The sequence below is a fragment of the Trichechus manatus genome, unplaced genomic scaffold (assembly GCF_000243295.1).
Source record: "Trichechus manatus latirostris isolate Lorelei unplaced genomic scaffold, TriManLat1.0 scaffold00068, whole genome shotgun sequence".
NCBI classification, from domain to species: domain Eukaryota; kingdom Metazoa; phylum Chordata; class Mammalia; order Sirenia; family Trichechidae; genus Trichechus; species Trichechus manatus.
Genome location: NW_004444004.1, coordinates 1 through 9,161, shown reverse-complemented (window position 1 = coordinate 9,161; position 9,161 = coordinate 1). Strand labels below are relative to the sequence as shown.

General features: G+C 32.8%; 1 protein-coding gene across 1 annotated transcript in view; it reads right to left on the bottom strand.

Moving 5' to 3' along the window:
• Positions 1–8,565, bottom strand: part of RADX (RPA1 related single stranded DNA binding protein, X-linked) — a gene marked incomplete at its 5' end in the record, with an annotated part of 18,684 nt that extends 10,119 nt beyond the window's left edge. The window contains 5 exon segments of the mRNA XM_004391391.2: positions 890–994; positions 4,036–4,151; positions 4,263–4,358; positions 4,560–4,668; positions 8,373–8,565. Of these exon segments, the coding sequence (XP_004391448.2) occupies positions 890–994; positions 4,036–4,151; positions 4,263–4,358; positions 4,560–4,668; positions 8,373–8,565 (619 nt within the window).
• Positions 8,566–9,161: the final 596 nt, after the last annotated feature.

Here is a 9,161-nt window from a genome sequence, read left to right as displayed (position 1 = left end):
GTTCAAGTGGACTAATCTGTAGCTGGCTACAGGATGCTGAAAAACCACAAGAAAAATAAAAACTAATAATCTGGATTTTTCTAACTATCCAAATGTTTGGCATAGTTTAAAAAACTGATTTTTTATAAATCATATATTAACCTAGATGTGTGGCACCACATATAAACTGACTATAAATACATAGCTCAGCATTTAAATTTATACTATTTAAAGCATACTTAAAATGGCCATATTTATATCTGATATTAGTATTTATAAAACAAGGACTTGGCAAAGATGTGTGTTACACCTTTCCTAGGTGTCTTCTTTCTATCGAATTTCCTAATTACCAACATGGTAGCATTTTGGTAAACACCCCATTCCACACTATTCCCTCATTGACTCATTTGGTAAATTTTATCTTATTATTTTGACCCTGTCATCAGAGGGACTAGAGAAAAGTAATGTACTTGTACGCAAGTAATGAGACTCTTTTTGCTATATAAATAAAATATGAGATTCTGGGGCTGAAATCTGACACATTATTTAGTATCTTAAAATAAATACCTAACTGAATTGTGGTACAGGGCCTAACAGTCTTAAATCTATCAAGCAATTTATAATTATCTACATTCTACATCAACGAACAGTTAAAGTTATCCAAAGGACATAAGCATAATTCTCCAGTGAGTCACAAAATCATTGCTTCAATCATAAATAATCCAGGAGCAATATAGTCCATAGGCTTAATAGTCTTTGTTAAATCATTCTCAAAGCAATAAAGGCAGATCAAAATAAAGCTATCTTGTGGTTGAATGCTCTAATGTAAAAGTTAATTTAATATGTGCTAAAGGGTTCTAGTGAAGAGGAAATATATTTCCAATAAAGTGTATACCAAGAAATTACTCACCAGTAATAAACATTTGACTCTCATTTGTAGTAGTGAGGTAAACCAGTTTAGGTACTTGGTCATTATTTCTCACAACTTTCAACTGTGTACACACAAAATATGTCACTGTAGAAAATGAAAACACTTATGAAATGACTTTTGCATTTCAAAGAGGACATGCCAAGATCAGGACCTAACACAATACTTCTCAAACTTAAAAGAGCATAATGAAACGAACATTTCCTGATTCAAATCACCTGGGGCTATTGTTAAACTGCAAACTATGACTCAGTAGGTTTTGCATTTCTAATAAACTCATAGGTGATACTGGTGCTAATAATAAACTCATAGGTTCCTTTGACCACACTTTGAGCAACAAGGATCTATCATTTATTAGCCTACTTTCTACAAGAGACCTTTCCTTTAGAAAGTACGACTGCATCTAACTGAAGTCATTTGCTTGCTGCACAGCTGAAGAGTGCAAGAGTCATTCTATTACGGCACTCAACTAAGTGTCAACAGTTATTTCTACAAAGATAAAAATCTTAGTTTCTCCATGATACTTTCACTGATTAATCCAATCTAACACTGATCCCTAAATTACTGACTCCTTCCAGTAGAAGGAGCCGTGGTTGCCCAGTGGTTAAGTGTTCAGCTGTTAACCAAAAGGTCAGCAGTTTGAATCTACCAGCCGCTCCTTGGAAACCCTATGGGGCAGTTCTACTCTGTCCTAGAGGGTCGCTATGAGTTGGAATCGACTTGACGGAAGGGGTTTGGTTTGGTTTTGGTTTCCAGTAGAAAGGTCTATACAGTATTAAATTGTATTTGCTTATGCAAGTGTTTCATATCTTTCGTGTGTTTATCTTAATTAGACTTTAAGCCTCACTGGCAGGACTTATACCACGTATTTATTTTCTTCTCTCCTTGCTAACTAACTTGATTGACTGAAAAAAAAAAAATTCCTGAAAATGAGATAACGTCTTCAGACTTCAAATACTTTCAAAAGCTATCGATTGCTTTTAACTACCTACATGTGGTTTAGGTTCATTAATCCAACATTATTTTTTATTTTAACTCAATACATCAAAAAAAAAGTTATGGTATTACAAACAAGGAAAAGAAGAAATATTTAAAATATAAATACTTGTAGTAGTAACACAATAACAGTAAAAGTTCTCATTTAAGAATAAAAATTTCTTAACAGCAAGATAACTAGAAATTCATGTCCTAAATCTCATATTTACTAGTTCTTTATTCTGTAGCAATGAAATAAAAGGAAATCTTTTCAAATGACTAAGATAATTTTATTAATTTATATCACCTTTCCTTTATTTCAAAAACTGTACAAACGTGCCTATTAATGGTTAAAGGGGTTGACACAGGAATATTAAAGAACCCTCTAATTCTAAGTTCATGGCTGTTAACATCAGACAGTCAGATCTAACACTTTCTAGCTGTTTGACATTCAGAAAATTACTTAAACCCTCCGGACCTTAGTTGCCTCACCTGCAAACGTGTAAAAACATCAAGTCTTTAAAAGGTAACTGGGAGTACCTTTATAAGCAACTGGTACATAATAAACACACAATATTAGTGTCCCTTAGTTCTTAATTTTCCTTAAGCAAAATTAAAAAAAAAAAAGACGTCCTACCACCAAAGGATTTTGGTAGTATCCCCCTCATAGGCCTGAAGCCCCCTTAATCCTTATCTTTCATTTAATGATTTTTTTCCCCATCACTACTGGTCAGAAGTTAAAAATAAATTGTGATCGTTGTCAACTATTGTACTATAATACATCTCACCAGGGCCTGCACATACCTTTCTTAGAAAGATAAATTTCACATTATCACAAGAAATAGAACATGTATTCTTGGCCAAGTTTCTTTGAGAAATCTTTATCCAATAAGTGTGTCAGCCTGTTGTTTATAGGGGCTATAAACAAAGAGAGAGGGATCTGGCCATAAAACCCACCTAAAATGAAGTAATGGAATTACAACCAGAGGTCATCACTGCCAACCATTTACTCCCTAAGAGAAGTTACATGAGAGGCCACACCCCCACTCACTTAGGAATCAGATGCCTTGGTTATGACCAAAACCCTCTTTCTTTCCCCTCTCCCTCAAACTGGGGTAAAGTTCTATTCATATATATATATATATATATATATATATATTTGATCTTACAAGCAGAGGGTGGAATCTGAATGGTGAGAAATAATGTTTTGCATAGAGAATAAAGGGACAACAGAACAGCCCTGTATATGGTCTCTAGGACTTTCCGTGTTCTACAACTTCTACTTCATTGGTGGTTAAAAAAAATTAGATGTAGTCAAGATTGGGAGTTTTCCCAATGTTGGCAAGCTTTTTAACACAGAAAATAATGAGTATTTATAATCATTTGTAAAATAATAAAACAGAACACCATATCTAAAGTAGCTTCATGCTCAGAATTCAAATAAAAAAGTCACTGAACTTGTTGAAAAGTATTAACTATATATTTTTTCTATCATAAGAGAGCTAAAGACTAACTTGATGTATGAAATATATAACAGGACATATCTAAAATGGTTTCAAATAAACAAAATCAGTGGAAAAAATAAATATCTTTGTATCTTAATGAATGTAGGGGCAAAAGTTAATGCCAAAGTAAGCAAAACATTGGTATAACATCACCAATCTAATATGAATTTAGCAAATAGAATCATACTTATCATTATCATTATTTAATTATACAGTATGTCTATCCTCTACCAATTAATTTCATATTAGTAAAATCTTCAATGTCTTTAATGGGTTCTACTCAGTCAATTTCCAAATGGATACAAAGGGAATTGACTTTCCATGTTTTAGCTTTACTGAAACTTAAGGCTTTTATGTATGAAATGCTAACGATGATAATTGATAAGAGCACCTGTTTTCTGAAAAAACTGGTTTCAACTCCAAATTAATTCTGAATAGACAACCAGTATAATCTTCCCCAAAGTAGGTGGTTACTATACATAATACCACGTATGATATTAACATAGAAAAGATTTAAACATGCTGTCAGAATGCTTGAAATTGCTAACTCAATATCGCACTACTTCCATAGGTCAATTTACCATTTTTTCTTAAAGTTAATGCCCCCCACTTCCAAAATTAAATTATAAAAATATAAGAGCTGAGTACTTGGGCAAATATTTTCAAAGATTTCTGGCTGAGATGTAGAAAACAATTCCACAATAAATGGTTGTTTTGAAGTTGCATCAGCAATGTGAATCCAGCGATATGTCCAAAAATCTTCACTGTTTTCTATATGGATAAAATATTGAAATGAATTAAAGTAACTTATTATACACATATGAACACAAAAACTATTCACTGAAATACATTTTATGACTTTCAAGTTTAAAAGCTTATCTTTCTTTTTTAACCGCTGTACCCTTCCTACAAAAACTAAAATCCCAGTAACATCACAGATATGATTTACTGGCAAATTATCCAGTTCTGAGCTAAAAAAAGCAAAATTGTTAAATAAATATTGTATCTTTAAACTGAAAAAGCATTCTACAATTATGATTATGAAAATGTATATCTATATAATTGCTACAGCATATATGTGGGTAGACTTTGAGCAAATTATAATGTATTATGTTTCAGTGACTAATGCTGAAAATTAAATAGCTAAGACATTTTACAAGAAACTATTTTACCTTGTGACAAATTGGTGTCTTAATTGCGGCAATCTCCATCCTGATTTCAACTACTATTCTGGAATGATATTTATATTAGTTGGAGGATCTTGAAGGTTCAGGCAGATTTCTGAAAAACAAATTATGTTACTTTAATATGATATTTAACACACGCAAAAGCATATATATGTATAAATTACACAGCGAAATAATATACTGAACACTTGCGAACCCACTATTAAACCCAAGAACTAGACTTTCTTCTCTCTCCTTTATCACATTCACTTATCTCCCCACCAAAGGTTAACCGTACCTTGAATTTTGTGGTTTAGCATTTCCTTAATTTTTTAAAAAAGGTTTTATCACTTATGTATCTTTGCCCAAACAAATTACTATTTCGTTTGGTTTACTTTTAAACTTTATATGAATGAAATCATACCATATACAGTCTTTTAGGACTACTTTTTCACTCAATATTATGGTCCTAAGATTTATTCCGTGTGGCTTAATGTAGCAGGTTTTTGTTTTTTTCATTTTTACTGCTGATTAATGTTCCATGGTGTTAATAAACCACAATACATTTACCTATTATCAGGTTGGTGTCATCTGGATTATGTCCAGGCTTTTGATGTTACACACAGGGCTGCTATGAACATTTTTTTTAATTATACTTAAGGTGAAGGCTTACAGAACAAATAGTTTCTCATGAAACAGTAGTACACATATTGTTTTATGACATTGGTTAACAACCCCACAACATGTCAACCCTCTCCCTTCTCGACCTTTTTTTTTTTTTTTTGGTGAAAATATACATAGCCAAAGACATACCATTTCAAAAATTTCTACATGCACAGTTCAGTGACAGTGACTATGCTCTTGCAATTGTGCTGGTATTCTCACGTTAGATGAAGGCTTACAGAACAAAATAGTTTCTCATTTAACAGTACACATATTGCCCTATGACAATGGTTAACAACCTCACAACACATCAACACTATCCTTACTCAACCTTGGGTTCCCTATCACTAGCTTTCCTGTCCCCTTCTGCCTTCTGGCCCTTGTCCCCGGACTGCGGTGCCTCATTAGTCCCATTTGGTTTTATGGGGCTCTCCTCTTCCTGGCTGAACGGTGAACCTCGGAAATGACTTCATCACTGAGCTAAACAGGTGTCTGGGGGCCATACTCTTGGGGTTTCTCCAGTCTCCTTTAGGCCAGTAAATCTGGTCTTTTTTTTTGTGAGTTAGAATTTTGTTCTACATCCTTCTCCAGCTCTGTCCAGTACCCTCTGTTGTGATCCTGGTAAGAGCAGTCAGTGGTGGTAGCCGGGCACCATCTAGCTGTACTGGACTCAGTCTGGTGGAGGCCTTGGTAGCTGTGGTCCATTAGTCCTTCGGACTAATCTTTTCCTTGTATCCTGTTCTCTTCATTCTCCCTTGCTCCCGAAGGGATGAGACCAGTGGAGTATCTTAGATGGCTGGCTATGAACATTTTTGTACACGTCTCCCTGTGCTCACAGCCAAGAGTTTTTCTAAGATATATACCTAGGAGTGGAAACCCTGGGTTGTAAGATGCACAAACGTTCAATTCTACAAGATAATCTTAAATTATTTTTGAGTAATGTATCTATTTATATTCCCACTAGCAATGATTCATTAAAACAAAACCTGTTGCAATGTTCCATATCCTCTCCAAGTTTTGGTATTATCAAATATCTAATTTTAGTTGGAATCAACTCGATGGCAATGGGTTTGGTTTAGTTTAGTGATGTAAATTAACAATTTGTTGTGGCCTTACTTTGCAATTTCCTTATTACTAATTATGTTGAACAGCATTTTATATGCTTATGGTCCATACACACTCCCTCTTCTGTGAAATGCCTGTTTGTGTCTTTTCTCCATTTTCCTATTGGATTGTCTGTCTTTTTCTTATTTATTTGCAGGAGTTCTTCATATACTTTGGATACTAACCCTTTGTGGATTATATAGTTGCAAATAACTTCACCCAGTTTGTGGCTTGTTTTTTTCATTCTCTTTATGGTGTATTTTGAAAGGAAAAAAGTTCATCATTTTAATAGAGTAAGGTTTATTAACCTTTTTTGATGGCTACTATTTCTTGTGTCCTACCCAAGAATTTTTTCCTGATTCCAAGGTCAAAATGATATGTTCTATAAGTTCTTCTAAAAGTTTTGCCTTTTACATTTAAGTATTTAATATATCTGAAATTGATTTTTATATGGTATGAGATTAGGGATATAATGTCATTTTTTCCATATATATAATCAATTGTCCCAATACTATTTACTGAATAGTCCCTGATTCCCTGATTATCTATATAGCACATCTATTATATATTAAAGTTCTGTATGTCTTAAGGCTGTTTTTCAACTCTGTATTATGACTCACTGGTCAATTTGTCTATACCTATATCATACCACACTGTCATAAATACTACAGCTTTATAAAAAGCAATTTTGTCACCTGGATATGCTTGGTTATGGGACAGAATTTATAATTTAATAGACATAATACTATATGTTGTGAATTATCTCCCTCTTAACAATTTTTACTGTGTTTTCTCAAGTAAGTCATATCTCTTATTAGTGTAATTTCTTACCTTTCTATTGTAAGAAGTAGTGAGATAATGGATTAATTGTACAAAACTATCAAGGTAATAACTTCTTCATCTAGCAGGATGTAAGCAATGTCTGCAAAATGCTCAGGATTTTAAGAAAGGGTCATACAAGGTTTTCTTAAATAAACATATATTTCACAAAACAATGAACTGCTGTTATTTATGTGAACATTCTCTAAGTAATCAAATTTAACAGATTAGCTGGGGAATTTAGAATACATAGAAACACAGATCCAGTAATAAAGTATTATAAGCCAAAACAACAGAAACTTGTTGACTGACATTATCTACAGTTCTGAAAAATAAAAAATGGAAAAAAAAATCACATCCACATCTTAAAACAATCATGCTATGTATTAATTCTAATGCTCCCAAAATACTTGGGATGCCAAGATGTCAAAACTTTAATTTCAATACTAATTAAGAAAAGCCCTCTCAAGATTGCAGCAATTGGCAAGATTTGAACATTAACTATAGGTTAGATATTTCTATTGTATCAATTGTAAATCTCCTGATTTTGATAAATGAACTGTGGTTACATAATAGAATGTTCTTGTTCTTAGGAAATACACACTTAAATATTATTGAAGTATTTAGGAATTCAGAGGAAAAAATATATACACATGTGTGTATATATATGTAAGTGTGTGTATATATAGAGAGAAAGAGGCAGAGAAATAGAGATAAAGATAGAGAAAGCGAAAGATACACACACATAAATACACACAGAGAATGATAAAGCAAAGGTAAATGTTGACAATTGTTGAATCTGAGTGAAGGACATATGTGAGTTCTTTGTACTATTATTTAAACTTTTACGTAAGTTTGAAATTATTTCCAAATAAACGTTAACAAATCTTTTCAAGACAGCACCTAATAGTAACAGCAAAATATATTCGTCATTAACTTAATACTATGTGATAAAAACAAAAGAAAACAAAAATATGTACATCACAAGTGGAGCTCATTTGTAAATCAACAATAAACATCTCGGATGATTTTTCTTAACAAATGCAATAATAAGTAAATGTACTTATTAAGTTATATGATTGTCTGAAAAATGTAAATTTTATGGATAAAGGAATTTAAAGGTTTGACAAGTTTTAACAGCTTCAGTAATTTTCATGGGCCTTTACCTGATATGGTTCTTTGCAAATTTATACAAACAAAATAGTCATAAGACAAATTCATTGAATACTTAACCTACTGAAGAAATTAGTTTCATATGTGGATCCATAGGGGGATGCTGCATCCTGAATGGATAACTTCTCTTAATGGTATGCTGTTGAAGCAGAAGAACTAAACTGACCTGCAAACATTTATACCACTCAGGACACAAGGCATTCCACATAATCACTGAAACCACGCCTGAATTGTCAGCAACTTCCAAAAAGGTCTAGGAAAAAAAAAAAGAGTAAAATAAAATACATATTTGTTCCTTTTATCTATACAGATGACACAGAGTATATTATTTGTGATAATTTAGACTGATATAAAATAACATCTAAATTTTAATTCTTTATTAGTAATGATTCAGTTGTCAACTCTGCTAAGTACTGGTGATCTAACGGAGAGATTGTTACTAGATACGTTCAAATCCTGAATGTACTACTAACTTATGTGTGATTATAAATTCTAAGAGTACAGATCAGATATTATTTATCTTTGGTTCTCTGTACTGTTTAGCACAGTGCCTTGCAGAGTAACCACACAGTACATTTGTCAAATGAATGAGATAAGTCACATTTTAGAGACTCTAAGGGTAGATTCTGACTTGATTCTTGTTATTGTGACGTGTTGGGAAGCCCTGATATTTATGGTGTCTTTACTTGGTTTTGGTATCAGGGTTATGCTGGCTTCATAGAATGAGTTTGGGAGTATTCCATCCTTTTCTAGGCTCTGAAATACCTTTAGTAGTAGTGGTGTTAACTCTTCTCTGAAAGTTTGGTAGAATTCTCCAGTGAAGCCATCCAGGCCAGGGCTTTTTTTTGT